Source organism: Mobula hypostoma, chromosome 2, assembly GCF_963921235.1.
Source record: "Mobula hypostoma chromosome 2, sMobHyp1.1, whole genome shotgun sequence".
NCBI lineage: Eukaryota > Metazoa > Chordata > Chondrichthyes > Myliobatiformes > Myliobatidae > Mobula > Mobula hypostoma.
This window is the reverse complement of record NC_086098.1, coordinates 135,275,308-135,290,442: the sequence shown is the minus strand read 5'-3', so window position 1 is coordinate 135,290,442 and position 15,135 is coordinate 135,275,308. Positions and strand designations below refer to the sequence as shown.

The window sequence follows — 15,135 nt, the reverse complement described above, 5'->3', positions numbered from 1 at the left end:
CTGAAACACATATAAAAATTTTGGCAAAAAAAAATCTTAACTGCATTAATACGACCAATCAAAGTTAAATATAAGGGAAACCATTTAGATGAAAGTTGAGTAATATGGTCTATTAATGGTAAAAAGTTAGTCTTAAATAAATCTTTATGTTTACAAGTAATTTTAATCCCAAGATATGAAAAGTAATTATTAATCAATTTAAATGGAAATTTATAATATAAGGGAAGATGTTTATTAATCGGAAAAAGTTCACTCTTACTAAGATTTAATTTATAACCTGAGAAAAGACCAAATTGTGCTAATAACTCTAAAACAGCAGGAATGGATCTCTCAGGATTAGAAATATATAAAAGTAAATCATCAGCATAGAGTGATAATTTATGGGACTTTAATCCCCGAGTTATCCCAGTAATATTTGAAGATTCTCGAATAGCAATTGCAAGAGGTTCTAATGCAATATCAAATAATAGGGGACTAAGAGGACAGCCTTGTCGAGTACCACGAAAGAGAGGAAAAAAAGGTGAGTTTAAAGAGTTAGTACGAACCGAGGCTACAGGGGAATGATATAACAGTTTAATCCAGGATATAAATTTCAAGCTAAAATTAAACATTTCAAGCACCTTAAATAAATAAGGCCATTCTACTCTATCAAAAGCTTTCTCGGCATCTAAAGAAATAACACACTCAGGAACATTTTGTGAGGGAGTATAAACGATATTTAACAATGTACGAATATTATAAAAAGAGTAACGACCTTTAATAAAACCCGTTTGGTCTTCCGAAATAATAGAAGGAAGTACTTTTTCTAGTCTATTTGCTAATAACTTAGAAAAAACTTTAGAATCAACATTTAATAAAGATATTGGTCTATAAGATGCACATTGAGCAGGGTCTTTATCCTTCTTTAGTATTAAAGAAATTGATGCTCTATTAAAAGATTCCGGAAGTTTACCAAGTTTCAAAGAAGCCTCAAAAACCTTATAGAGCAAAGGAATCAATAAAGAAGCAAAACATTTATAAAATTCAACGGTAAACCCATCAGGGCCAGGAGCTTTCCCCAGATTCATAGAAAAAATAACATTCTTAATCTCATCCATTGTAATGGAAGTATCTAATAAAGAAGACATATCCTGTGAAATCTGAGGGAAGTCTAACTTATCTAAAAAATCATTCATATATTTAGAATCTCGAGGAGACTCTGATTGATATAAAGAAGAATAAAAATCACAAAAGGTTTGATTAATCCCCACATGATCCAATATCAATCGATCATTTTGGTTATAAATCTGATTGATTTGAGATTTAACATAATTAGATTTCAATTGATTAGCCAGCAGCTTGCCAATTTTATCACTGTGAACATAAAAATCACTTCTTGTTTTCTTTAATTGGTTTACAATCGAGGACGAGAGTAGTAAACTGTGTTCCATTTGAAGTTCAGTTCTTTGTTTGTATAGCTCCTCAGAAGGAGCCATAACATATTTCTTATCAATTTCTTTAATCTTGTCCACAATTGCCATCTCCTCCTGCTTCTGTTTCTTCCTCAAAGCAACGGAATACGAAATAATCTGACCCTGAATATAGGCTTTAAAAGTGTCCCAAAGAGTGTTAACCGAAATATCTTCTGTATGGTTAATTGTAAAAAAAAGCTCAATCTGTTCATTCATAAAATTAACAAAGTCCGAGTCCTGAAGCAACAGCGAATTAAAACGCCATTGTCTATTGTTTGGTATATTGGCCATAATTTTAATAGAAAGCTTAAGTGGAGCATGATCCGAAATGGTTATAGAATCATAATCACATTTAATCACTGAAGGAATGAGACGAGAATCAATGAAAAAATAATCAATTCTTGAATAGGAATGATGAACATGTGAAAAGAAGGAAAAATATTTTTCCTGAGGATGCAGAAAACGCCAAATGTCCGTCGACCCAGAATCAGAAAGGAAAAAATTAATCAAATTTGCAGATTTATTAGGTAAAGTCCGTAAAGGAGCCGAACGGTCCAAAGCTGGAGATAAACAGGTATTAAGATCTCCGCCCCAAATCAATGAAAACTCGTTCAAATTCGGAAACTGATCAAACAATGATTTATAAAATTCCGGACAATCCATATTAGGAGCATAAACATTAACCAAAACTACTTTTTTATTAAATAGTAAACCACTAACCAATAAAAATCTACCATTCGGATCAGAGATAATATCCTGTTGTATAAAAGTAACTGAGGAATCTATAAAAATAGAGACGCCTCGAATCTTAGCATTGGAGTTCGAATGAAATTGTTGTCCCTTCCAGAATTTGAAAAAACGTAGTCTGTCCCCCCTCCGTACATGGGTCTCTTGTAAAAATAAAATTTGTGCTTTAAGTCTCCGGAACACTTTAAAAACTTTTTTCCTTTTAATAGGATGATTAAGACCATTAGTATTCCAGGAGACAAAATTAATAATAGACTCCATAAATCCTAAAGTCAACCCACAACAAGGAGGATTGACAATAGGCGCGACCCACAAACCCGGAGAGGAAACAGAACATACAAAAGATACCGGGGAAAAGGACGCAACCAGTACTTCAATAATGTATATAGCCCAAAGAGAAACAAACTAAAACGTGAAGCCCCTCCCACCCCCCCCCACCCCAAGACCCCAAGGCAAAATCTAAAGCAGACCCGCCAGAAAGAAGCAAGCGCTAAAACTACCCCCATGACTTCAGGTATACGCTCCCTAAAAAAAAGGTATAAATATGAAAAAGATCAGCTAATTGTAAAACAGTAAAAAAATAAGTTAAAAAAAGTTAGCTCAATTAAAATACACACAGAACAGAACAAAAGCCGGAAAATATATATTAAAAAAAAACCACAATAAACCTCAAACTCATGAATAGACACAGCAACAAAAAAAAATAGGATTATTAACATAAAGTGATTATAAAAAGCAAAACAGAATAAAATTTAAAAAAACTACAAAATTTAAGGCCGCACAGGAAATACGTAAGATGACAAAAGGGAAGTAACCACCCAGAATCCCCTGGGAAAAGAAAGAAATGACGCAGTTAAAAAGAAAGTTTAGCAGCCATATTAAGAAATCAAAAGTAAACTTTTCTGCCCAAATAGGGCACAGAAAAGTTAAAACCAACCAATTCACAGCCTCCGATCAACGGAGATAATTTAAAAAAAGGCAATTAAGATGTTGAAGATGAAAGTTGATCCAGATAACTCTGGGCATCCGATGGAGAATCGAAAAAACGAAGGGCTCCATCTAACATGCGAATCCTTAGACGTGCAGGGTACAGCAGCGCTGGTCTTAAATCCATCTTATAGAATTCCGACATCACGGATCTGTAACGGACCCGTTGGTCCCAGATTGGTTTACTGAAATCTTCCACGAATCGGAACTTAAGATCCGAAAAATCAATGAAACCTTTAGATCGAGCGAATCGAAACAGTCTCTCCTCGTCTTGAAAATAATGAAAACGTAAAATAACATGCCTAGGTCTATCTGACCTAGACGAGTATGATGGGATTCTGTGAACACGATCCAGTAGCGGTGGTTGGTCAGGAAATACAGTAGGGAATGCATCTTTTAAAAGTTGAGAGAAATATTTCATGGGGTTATTGGCTTCAACAGCTTCCCTCACGCCAATCATTCGTAAATTCTGCCGTCGCATTCTAGATTCCAAGTCAGAGTTTTTAAAAGTCAAAAAGTCAAGTTTCTTCTTCATTACATTAATTGTTTCTTCGATTTTCCCCATCTTAAGCTCACTTTGTTGCGCGAATTTTTGAAGATCAGATATAGCCGACTGATGTTCCGCAATACATGTTTGCATCTTATCAATTAAATCGGCAATTTTCTGGAAATTAGTTGAGATTTCCGTATGAATCAGGTCTTTAACAGAGCCTGCGATTTCCGTACGAATCATCTCCCTAACAGAGGTTGAAATTTCCCTCTGAATTAACTCCGATATCGCTTTCAAAGTCACCGGTGATTCAGTCGGGGGGAGATTCGTAGCTTTCGGTTTAACCGGAGGTTTAACATCCTTGCCGTTTTTCCCGTTCTTAGACATAGCAGATCTAAGTATCATCCAATTGTCAGAGAATTCAGTTTAATTCAAAGTATTGTAAAAATTGATGCCTTAATGGTTAATTAAAGTATAGCTGACCATAGAGAAAAAAAACTCAGAGGTAATGGAGCGAGTCAAGAACGCGACTTCACTCCATGAGCGCTACCGGAAGTCCCCCGACACCTTTATGATCAACCTTGCATTTAAGTCCAAGTCAATGATTTTTACCACAGGAAGCTCATCCACACCAACATCAATTTAAACATTGTCATTTCTGTAAAATCAGCTTTCAATGGCTTCATTCGGAAGCGAGCACTGCAGAAACCCCACCTCAGTCACCATCTGACTTCATGATTGCTCCTCTATAGCACAGAATTTATTTTAGGTTCCATAAGACCAGAAAACATGGGAGCAGAATTAGTCCATTTGGCCCATCGAGTTTGCTCTTCCATTTCATCATGGCTGATCCATTTTCCTCTCAGTTCCATTCTCCTGCCATCTCCCGTAAACTTTCATGCCCTGACTAATCAAGAACCAATCAATTTCCACCTTAAATACACCCAATGACCTGGCCTCGACAGCTGCCTGTGGCAGTGAATTCCACAGATTCACCTCCCTCTGGCTAAAGAAATTCCTCTGGATCTACATTTTAAATCGACTTCCCTCTATTCTGAGGCTGTGCCCTCTGGTCCTAGACTCCCCACCAAAAGAAACATCCTCTCCACATCCACTCTATCTAGGCCTTTCAACATTCAATAGGTTTCAGTGAGGGTCCCCCTCCTCATATGATAAACCTTTCATTCCCAGAATCATTTTCATAAACCTCCTCAGAACCCTCTCCAACGTCAGCACATCCTTTCTTAAATAAGGGGCCCAAAGCTGCTCACAATACTCCAAGCTGGGCCTCACCAGTGCCTGATAAAGCCTTAGCATTACATCCTTCAATTTCACAATAATTAATCAGAATTTACTTTCATTATGTATAAAGGTTGTAATTGCTCTTACAACCACAAGTTATCAAAAATTATATTAACGGGGGAAAAAACAGCCAGCTGTTTTGGAATCGAAGTTGAAAACCTCCTGATTGTTGCTTGTTTTAATGCTCTTGAAGTGTGTTTTCAATATTGTGTTATTTTCATTAATGATTTATATATAAAAAATACACTGCATAAATAGTAAGAGGCATCCGTTAGTCTCATGAGACCATGGATTTGCGCCTTGGAAGGTTTCCAGGGCACAGGCCTGGGCAAGGTTGTATGGAAGACCGGCAGTTGCCCATGCTGCAAGTCTCCCCTCTCCACGCCACCGATGTTGTCAAAGGGAAGGACATTAGGACCCATACAGCTTGGCACCGGTGTCGTCGCAGAGCAATGGGTGCTTAAGTGCCTTGCTCAAGGACAGAACATGCTGCTCAGCCAAGGCTCGAACTAGCGGCCTTCAGATCACTAGACGAATGCCTTAACCACTTGGCCACATGCTAACACACTGGATAAATACAACAAACAAATCAATATGTTGGTAACAATATTTATTTGTTTTGTTAACAAGAAGTAGAAACCAAAAATAACAGAGGGCTATTCTTTCCAGCAAGAATATTACATGCAGGTTAACTAACCTTACAACCAGGACATCAATGTCACAATATAACAAATTCAATGTAAATCAATTGAACAATATGAATAGTGATCAGGTCATAGAAAAGCAAAATTAACAAAATAAGATTACTGTAAATGCAGCCATTAGGCTTTATAATGTAAAGACAGATTTGTCTCTTTTACCGTCTGGTCACAGAAAATTCAGAATGGACACCACTTCAACTAATAAGCGGATCAGACAAGCCCCATTCCAGATTTGTGAATTATCTGCCTAATTTTCTCCAGTTGGACCTTATTCCAAAAACTTGACCTTTCTGGGTTTCAGGAATGATCATGTGTGGAATTACTCAGGAGAAGCTCGTCCACGCCAATATCATCTTAAACATTGTCATTTCTGTAAAATCAGCTTTCAATGGCTTCATTTGGAAGCGTGGATTGAACACAATCTAACCTATCGATAGGACATGCAACGTAGGAGTGAGAGGAATAAGTGACATGTAGTCAGCGCTGTTGTCTCACAGCTCCAAAGACCCAGGTTCGATCATGAACTTAATTGCTGTCTGTGCGGGGTTTGCATGCTCCCCTGTGAACGCACAGGGCTTTTTTCCCCCACATGTTAAACACATTGGTTAATTAATTTTCTGCTGTAAATTGCCCCAGTGAGGCTGGGTAGCAGGAGAATTAGCATAATGGGAGAAGCTGATGTAGATGCAAGAAGCTAAATGCAATTAGTATTGTTGGGTGTTTAATGCTTGGTGTAATTGGGTGCTTGATACATCAAGCTTCAAGCACCAAATTGCATTGATCCTATTTACATTAAGGCTCTGTACTGTATGATTGGGAGCCGCTACCATTGAACTACATTTTGAATAATGTAAATTGTTTTCAGATTTCCAGTATCTGCAGTATTTTTTCATGAGTAATCAATATTGTGTTTCTGAACTCAACAATTTTGGTCCCATAACCTTTAATCTAACAATTTCAGTACTTACATTTGAAATTGCCTCAACTTTCTGGAGGAAAAAGATCCAGATTTCCCATACTCCATGGAAACCATAATACCCACAGCTTTCAACTGCTAGATATTCCTCATACCCAATTAGCTCCATTAGTAACATACAAGTCATAGAGTATAAATGATAGGATATAAATGCTGTAATTACGGTTGCAAACAAAAGTAATATAAAATAGTATTCAGAAAAGATCAAGCAACAGCTTTGGGAAGAAGGTAAATATCTTCTGGTATGAGTTTTGCATTTTCTTCTTGACTTGATGTTCATGAGGAGGATTTCCATCTCAGTATAGACAGTATTGCGTGTATTGTGTACATTAAGGTGGCCAGATATGCAAACACCTGAAAGAGCAAGATACAATAATGTTTCACAAAAAAATGTGCTAATAATCTCCCTCCAGTTCCCTTCATGACATCCTTCCCTTTATTTCATGGTCCACTGTCCTCTCTTATTAGATTCCATCTTCTTCAGCCTATCACTTCCACATTTCATCTCCCAGTTTTTACATCATTCCCACGATAATATCCCTCACTGGTCCATCATTTCCTCACCTGCATCCACCTATCATCTGCCAGCTCTTGCTCCACTCCTATTCCCCACCCTTTTATACTGTCTGTCTCGGGTATTTCCTTCCAGTCCTGATGAAGGATCTTGATTCAAACCATTGACTGACTATTTCCCTCAATAGATGCTGCTTGACCCACTGAGTTTTTCGAGCATTTTCCATCTTGCTCCAGACTACCAGCATCAGTAGTTATTCTTGCATCACAACAAAAAAGCTTTAGCCAGACAAATATGTACCACAGATTTGGTATTACAGGAATGATTCTAGCATGGATAAAGCAGTGGATGATTAGCAGGAGGCAAAGAGTGGGAATAAAGGGAGTCTTTTCCGGTTGGCTGCTGGTGACTAGTGATGTTCCACAAGAGTCAGTGTTGGAACCCATTCTTATAACGCTATATGTCAATGATTTGGATGATGGAATTGTTAGCTTTGTTTCAAAGTTTGCAGACATACGAAGATAGGTGGAGGGACAAGTAGGTTTGAAGAAATAGGGAGGCTAGAGAAGGACTTAGACAGATTAGGAGAATAAGCAAAGAAGTGGCAGATGGAATACAGTGTTGGGAAGTGGATGGTCATGCACTTAAGGGTTGATTATTTTCTAAATAGAGAAAAAATACAAAAATCTGAGGTGCAAAGGGACTTGGGAGACCTTATGGAGGATTCCCTAAAGGTTAATTTGCAGGTTGAGTCTGTGGTGTGAAAGGCAAATGTAATGTTAGCATTCATTTCAAGACTCTAATATAAAAGCTAGGGTGAAGTTTGGTGATATTAGGAGTTTGAAGCGTGAAGTTTGGTGATATTGATGATATTAAGAGTCTGAAGAGATTTGGCATGTCAACAAATACACTCAAAAACTTCTATAGTTGTACCGTGGAGAGCATTCTGACAGGCTGCATCACTGTCTGGTATGGAGGGGCTACTGCACAGGACCAAAAGAAGCTGCAGAGGGTTACAAATCTAGTCAGCTCCATCTTGGGCACTAGCCTACAAAGTACCCAGGATATCTTTAGGGAACAGTGTCTCAGAAAGGCAGCGGCCATTATTAAGGACCTCCAGCACCCAGGGCATGCCCCTTTCTCACTGTTACCATCAGGTAGAAGGTACAGAAGCCTGAAGGCACACACTCAGCGATTCAAGAACAGCTTCTTCCCCTCTGCCATCCAATTCCTAAATGGACATTGAGACTTTGGGCACTACCTCACTTTTTTTAATATACAGTATTTCTGTTTTTGCACATTTTTAAAAATCTATTCAATATATGTAATTGATTTACTTGTTTATTTATTACTGTTTTATTTTATTTATTATTATTGTTATTATTATTATTATTAGTTTTCTCTCTCTGCTAGATTATGTATTACATTGAACCGCTAATGCTAAGTTAAAAAATTTCACCTCACATGCCGATGGTAATAAACCTGATTCTGATTCTGAAATGTTGCATGCAGTTCTGTGCCCTTATCTTAGAAAGGATGTGCTGAAACTGCAGAGAATTCAAATGGGGCTCATGAAAATGATTCCAAGATTGAACAACTTGTCATATGAAGAGCATTTGATGGCTCTGGGCCTGTATTCACTGGAATCCAGAAGAATGAGGGGTGATCTCATTGAAAGCTATCAATAATGAAAGGCATTGATAGAGTGGATGTGGAGAGGATCTTTCCTATGGTGGAAATATCAAAGACAAAAGGACACAGCCTCAGAATAGAGGGGCGTCCTTTTAGAATGGAGATGAGGAGGTATTTCTTTAACCGGAGAGTGGTGAATCTGTGGAATTCATTGCCACAGGCAGCTGTAGAGGCCAAGTCTTTATGTATATTTAAGGGAGATGTTGATAAATTCTTGATTGGTCAGGGCATGAAGGGATATGGGGGGAGAGAAGCACGGGATTGGGTCGGAGAGGAAAATTGGATCAGCCATGATGAAATGGCGGAGCAGACTGGATGGGCCAAATAGCTAATTCTGCTCCTATATCTTATGATTACACGCTGGAAATGAATGATAAATTCTTGAAGTGTAACCCAGGTAGTTCTTTGAGAAGCAGCCACACCTCATAAAACTCCCTGTACCAGCTGTGACCTGTACTCGTTTATCTCGCTTTATTTAGAATGACAATCGGCCTGAGGTAATAGTTCACCAAAGAGGATGAGCTTCAGTGCTCAATAACTCCGCTTCCACCACCCCAGCAACATCAGTAGATGTCAGGGAGATTCTCTCAGCACCATAATTACCTTTACTGTCTGCGCTAGGACTTCTAGCCACAGAAAAGGAAAAGAAGGGAAATATTTTCACCTGTTATTTTACAGAAAGAGAACTGAGGGCATATATATGTAATGGTGAACTACATTTGCTGTAATTTTAAAGAAGACATTTCTGCCACAGACATCGTGCATCACCTAATGCACTGCCAGGTTATTTACAGCACAGTCAGATGCAGAGTATAGGTCTCTCCGTTAGAGGATTTGCCTTGATCCAATCAGTTAAACACTTTTATACACGATTTCCACTTCTCAACATAAAAGGATCTGTTGTGGACCCAGCACGTAAGTGCCATTACGAAGAAAGCACGACAGCACCTCTACTTCCTCAGAAACTTGTGAACGTTTGGCATGACATCTAAAACTTTGACAAACTTCTATGAAAGTGCCATGGACAGTATATTGAAAGGTTGCATCGTGACATGATATTGAAACACCAATGCCATCAAATGGAAATACCTACAAAAAAAGTAGCGGATACCCAGTCCATCTTGAGTAAAGTTCTCCCCACTATTGAGTACATCTACACTGAGCCCTCTTGCAGAAAAACAGCATCCATTATCAAGACCCCATCACCCAGGCCAGGCTCTTCTTGGCTTGTATTGATAGTAAGGTATGGTTTCTTTTATGAGTTTGTATTTAAAGCAAGATTTTGGTGAATGATAATTGCCACTGTGTAAGTAATCAGATTGAGTTAAACTGCTGCAGCATTCAACTGTGTTGACTTGTTCCTGGTTTCTTTTGGTATTTTCTGCATTTTTCATCTTGAATTTGGTGGTTTTTTATTATGTGTCTTTTATCTGTGGTGGCCAGTGCGATCATGTTTGCTGTTGTGTGCTGGGGCAGCAGGCTGAGGGTAGCAGACACCAACAGAATCAACAAACTCATTCGTAAGGCCAGTGATGTTGTGGGGATGGAACTGGACTCTCTGACGGTGGTATCTGAAAAGAGGATGCTGTCCAAGTTGCATGCCATCTTGGACAATGTCTCCCATCCACTACATAATGTACTGGGTGGGCACAGGAGTACATTCAGCCAGAGACTCATTCCACCGGGATGCAACACTGAGTGTCATAGGAAGTCATTCCTGCCTGTGGCCATCAAACTTTACAGCTCCTCCCTTGGAGGGTCAGACACCCTGAGCCAATAGGCTGGTCCTGGACTTATTTCCTGGCATAATTTACATATTACTATCTAATTATTTATGGTGCAACTGTAACAAAAACCAATTTCCCTCGGGTTCAATAAAGTATGACTATGACTATGTATTTTTGATCTTTTTTGCGTCAACTAACTGGTCCTGTATTGCCACAAGGAACCTTTCTGTTTCAGGGAAGAGGTCTCCAAATCCGAGCTAGATGTTCAACGCTTCCTTGTCGACATCTAGTCTGCTCAGATCGTGGGGGTGTCTTCCATGGAGAGTCATGCTCTTCCATTGGTTAACTTTCTCTTCAATAGTGATAATAACTTCATTTTTCTGGGCTGCACTCTCATTTAAGTTCAGTGGTATGTACTTCTTATCAAAATTGCATATGCTTGTGTGGAGTGCTGAATCCTGTTTTCGTTAATGAAAATATATCCTTCACAGTTTTATCTGACTGTTGTGTAGATTTTTAAAGTCTGTTATTCCTCTTCCCCCTTCTGTCCTAGTTAGAGTTAATCTACATGCATTCAAATGTACATAATGTTTTCTGAAATTTGTCATTTCAGTTCATATTTTCTTTGTAAGTTTTCATCATTATTATTATTATTGTTTCTTCTCTCTTGTATTTGGACAGTGCATTGTCCTTTGCACATTGGTCATTTGTCTGTCCAGTTGGGTGTGGTCTTTCATTGATTCTATCATGTTTCTTGTATTTACAGAGTTTGCCCATGTGAAGACGAATCTCAGGGTTGTATGTGGTGACATCTATTGTATGTACTTTGATAATAAATTTGGTTTGAACTTCAGATATTTCAGAATGAGACTGAGTCCATTAAAATAATCGGGTCAAACTTGTTTCCCATTGCTGGTTATATGTAGAAATTACATGCACAACTTTTGCAGCCCTTCACAGTATCAATCTACTGATATGCTGGGTTTTGACCTAAAGTGACAAGATCCTGTGCGTAGAGTTACAGTGACATCAGCAGGAAGATTGAACCATTTTGTCCATCACATCCTTGCCATTCAGAAGGCACCCATCTGAACTGAACCCATCTTCCAACACCTGGCCCGCAGCCTTCTGTGCTGTAGCAGGGTCATTCCCAGCCTTACCTGCTGCTCATCCAGTTCCAAAATATTGAAAGAATGTGGAGTGGTAGAGACATTACAGTACTAAAGTGGTCATTCCGAACAATTCCTCAATATTTCAAATATTTATCTACTTCCACCTTAAATGTTTCTGATGAAGTGGCTACCACCACCCCCTGGGAGGGAGAATTTCAGGGATTCACTGTAATTCTACAGACTTCAGTTTCAGTGAGTCCCTTATTTTGTATCTATGCCCTTTGGTTCAAGAATCTGTCATAAGTGAAAACATTTCAACATTCACCGTCGTCCTATTATATTATATGTCTGATAAGGTCTTTCCTCATTCTTCTACAGTTCAAGAAATATAGACTAAAATTCTAGCCTTCTTTGACGTTACAAATGTACAAAGACTTACTGTGGCAGCAATGTTCAGATTATGAAGCTTATTTTCTAAAAATACTGTACGAAACCTTGTGTCACTGGTCTCCAAAATGGCAACACTTAAATAAAACATTGCTGATATGAAGTGGTAGAAAACATCCTGGAAGGGAAGAAGAAACAGACAATGAGAAACCAATCTACACAATCATTTTACAAACGGCTTCTTTGCTGAATTAATGTTCCGCCTATTGAGAAAAATGAAGTGATTTCAGGAGTGAAAGACCCCCCCCCCCAAAAAAAGCTGTAATTACCAAAAATACTTAGCCGGTCAGGCAGCATCTGTAGAAAAATAAAAGCAAGTTAGTGATTCACATTCACATTGGGTAGACTGGGAAAAGTTCGGGAAGCAGTGTGATTTGTATTGCGGAGGGGGAGAGGTGGAGAGAACAAGGCAGTATCAATGGTTGAGTGAATTTAAATGGTAATGTAGCCTAGTTAATTGCAGCTGCTGTCTAGAAGAAGCTGGCACCAGTGAACATCCTCAGACAGTTCACAAAACTACTTCTTTTGCGTCTTCCTCTTCTTTTTCGGATGTGGCTCTGCTACTTTTGGAACCTGTGATTGATATTTTGGTGGTGTGTTTTCAGGCTGAATGAACGATCTGGTGCTTTGCTCTCTCCAAGGGTGTTCGAAGAGGTTTCGAGTGAATTGTGTGGACTCAAGGCCAAGAAGCCTGGAGACGGGCGCCAGCTCATGATTGACTCTACTTCTTGCCGACCTCGCCGATTAAAGCGTTGAGGATGATTGAAATCATCAAGGTGAGAGTGGTAGGCAGGCAGGTGTTTAGCACCGTCTACCAGCCTTTCTCCCTCGCTGCTGCCAGAGGAAGGCATCTACATTGGACGGTCTCTCGCCCTCTCACCCACTGCTCCCAGAGGAAGGTCTCTGTGTTCGAATGGTCTCTCTCTCTCTCCCCCTTGCTCGACACTGCCAGAGGATGGTGCCTGCATGCAAGGCCTTGGGCAAGGTTTAATCAAACAGTTTGTGGATTGGCCTCTGTAGATCACATTATGATGTGTTTGCGGTTTCTGATCACTCCTTTTACTTCTTGCTATTTTTTTCAATTTTGATCAGGATGACCTGCAGATAACGCATGGCATAGTTTGAACTCAACTGAACTGTGCTCCATATGCCTGGGCCCGTTTGATGACTCTGTGGGCCCACTTTTTACATTCTGTGTTTCTGTGTTTTTCACTCTTTTTTTTTTGCCATTTACGTGATGGGGATTTGATGTTTTTCTTTGAATGGGTTTCATGGTTTTCATTGTTTTGCGGCTGTCAATGGGAAGACGAACCTCAGGGTTGTATACTGAATACATACTTTGAGATATGTCAGGGATTGCTGAGCAGCTTTGCAATAACAACCCACACAAAATGCTGGGGGATCTCAGCAGGCCAGGCAGCATCTACGAAAACAAATAAACAGTTGACTTTTCAGGCCGAGACCCTTCATCAGGATTGGAAAAGGAGGGAGAAGATGCCAGAATAAGGTGGGGGGTGGATGTTAGAAGATGATAAATGAAGCTAGGCGAGTGGGGGAGGCAGGATGCAGTAAGAAGCCGGGAGATGTTAAGCGGAAAAAGCATAGAGCTGGAGAAGAAGGAATCTGATAAGAGATGAGATCCACTGGAAAAAGAGAAGGGGGGGGGGGCACCAGGGAGAAGTGAGGAGAAGGGACAAGAGGCCAGAATGAGGAAATAAAGAATAGGGAAGAAGGAGGGGGAAATGTTACCGGCAGTTGGAGAAATCAATGTTCATGCCATCAGGTTGGAGGCTATCTAGACAGAATATGAGGTGTTGATCCTCCAAGTAGAGAGGAGGCTACACTAGAATCAGAAGCAAAATGCAAGATGCTGAAAGAACTCAGCAAGTCAGGCAGCATCTTTCGATGTTTTGGGTCTGGACTCAATGGATTTCTTACATCAGTATTTACTCAGTAGATGGACACAGAGTCTATAGAAGTGAGACAAAGGAGCAGTGAGGTTATGAGGTCATGGGCCCTACACAGATTACAGAGGAGGAGGTGTTTGCTGTCTTGAGGCAAATTAGAATGGATAAATCCTCAGGGCCTGACAAGGTACTCCTTTGAACCCTGTGGGAGGCTAGAATAGAAATTGCAGGGGCTCTAGCAGAGATATTTAAATCAATGGGAGGTACATGTGAAGGAGGATAGCTAATGTCATTCTGCTGTTTAACAAAGAACTTGGAAATTATAAGCTGGCCAGCCTGACATCAGAAGTGGGAAGGTTTTTGAAAGTTATTCTAAAGGACAGGATATATCAATATTTGGATAGACATGCACTGATTAAGGATGGTCAGCATGGCTTTGTGCGTGGTAGGTCATGTCTAATCAATCTTATAGAGTTTTTCAAGGAAGTTGCTGGGAAAGTTCACGAAGGCAAGGCAGTGGATATTGTCCATATGAACTTTAGCAAGGCCTTTGGCAAAGTCCCTCATGCAAAGCTGGTCAAGAAGGTTCAGTCGCTCAGCATTCAAAATGAGGTAGTTAATTGGATTAAACATTGGGTTTGTGGGAGAAGCCAGAGAGCGGTAGTAGATGATTGCCTCTCTGACCAGAGGCCCATGAGTAGAGGAGTGCCACAAGGATCGGTACTGTGTCCATTGTTGTTTGTCATCTAGATCAATGATCTGAATGATACTGGTTAACTGTATCAGCACATTTGAGGATGACACCAAGATTGGGTGTGTAGCACACAGCAAGGAAGACCATCAAAGCTTGCTGTGGTATCCGGACCAGCTGGAAAAATGGCAGGTGGAAGTTAATGCGGACAACTGCGAGGTGTTGCACTTCGATAGGACCATCCTGGCTAGGTCTCACACAGTGAACAGTAAAGCACTGAAGAGTGCGATTGAACAAACGATCTGGGAATACAGGTCCATAAGTCATTTAAAGTGGCGCCACAGGTAGATAGGGTCGTACTTGGAGTATTGTTTGCAGTTTTGGTCACCTA

At 39.7% G+C, this 15,135-nt stretch overlaps 1 protein-coding gene across 2 annotated transcripts in view; it reads right to left on the bottom strand.

Annotated features, from left to right (window-relative positions):
• Nucleotides 1–5,578: 5,578 nt before the first annotated feature.
• Nucleotides 5,579–15,135, bottom strand: part of LOC134359507 (myelin and lymphocyte protein-like) — a 29,975-nt gene continuing 20,418 nt past the window's right edge. For both annotated transcript variants that reach the window (XM_063072855.1, XM_063072862.1), the window contains exons 3-4: nucleotides 12,139–12,264; nucleotides 5,579–7,008 (exon numbers count right to left, since the gene is read on the bottom strand). In XM_063072855.1, the coding sequence (XP_062928925.1) occupies nucleotides 6,931–7,008; nucleotides 12,139–12,264 (204 nt within the window). In that variant the 3' untranslated portion in view covers nucleotides 5,579–6,930. The remainder of the gene's footprint in view (nucleotides 7,009–12,138; nucleotides 12,265–15,135) is intronic.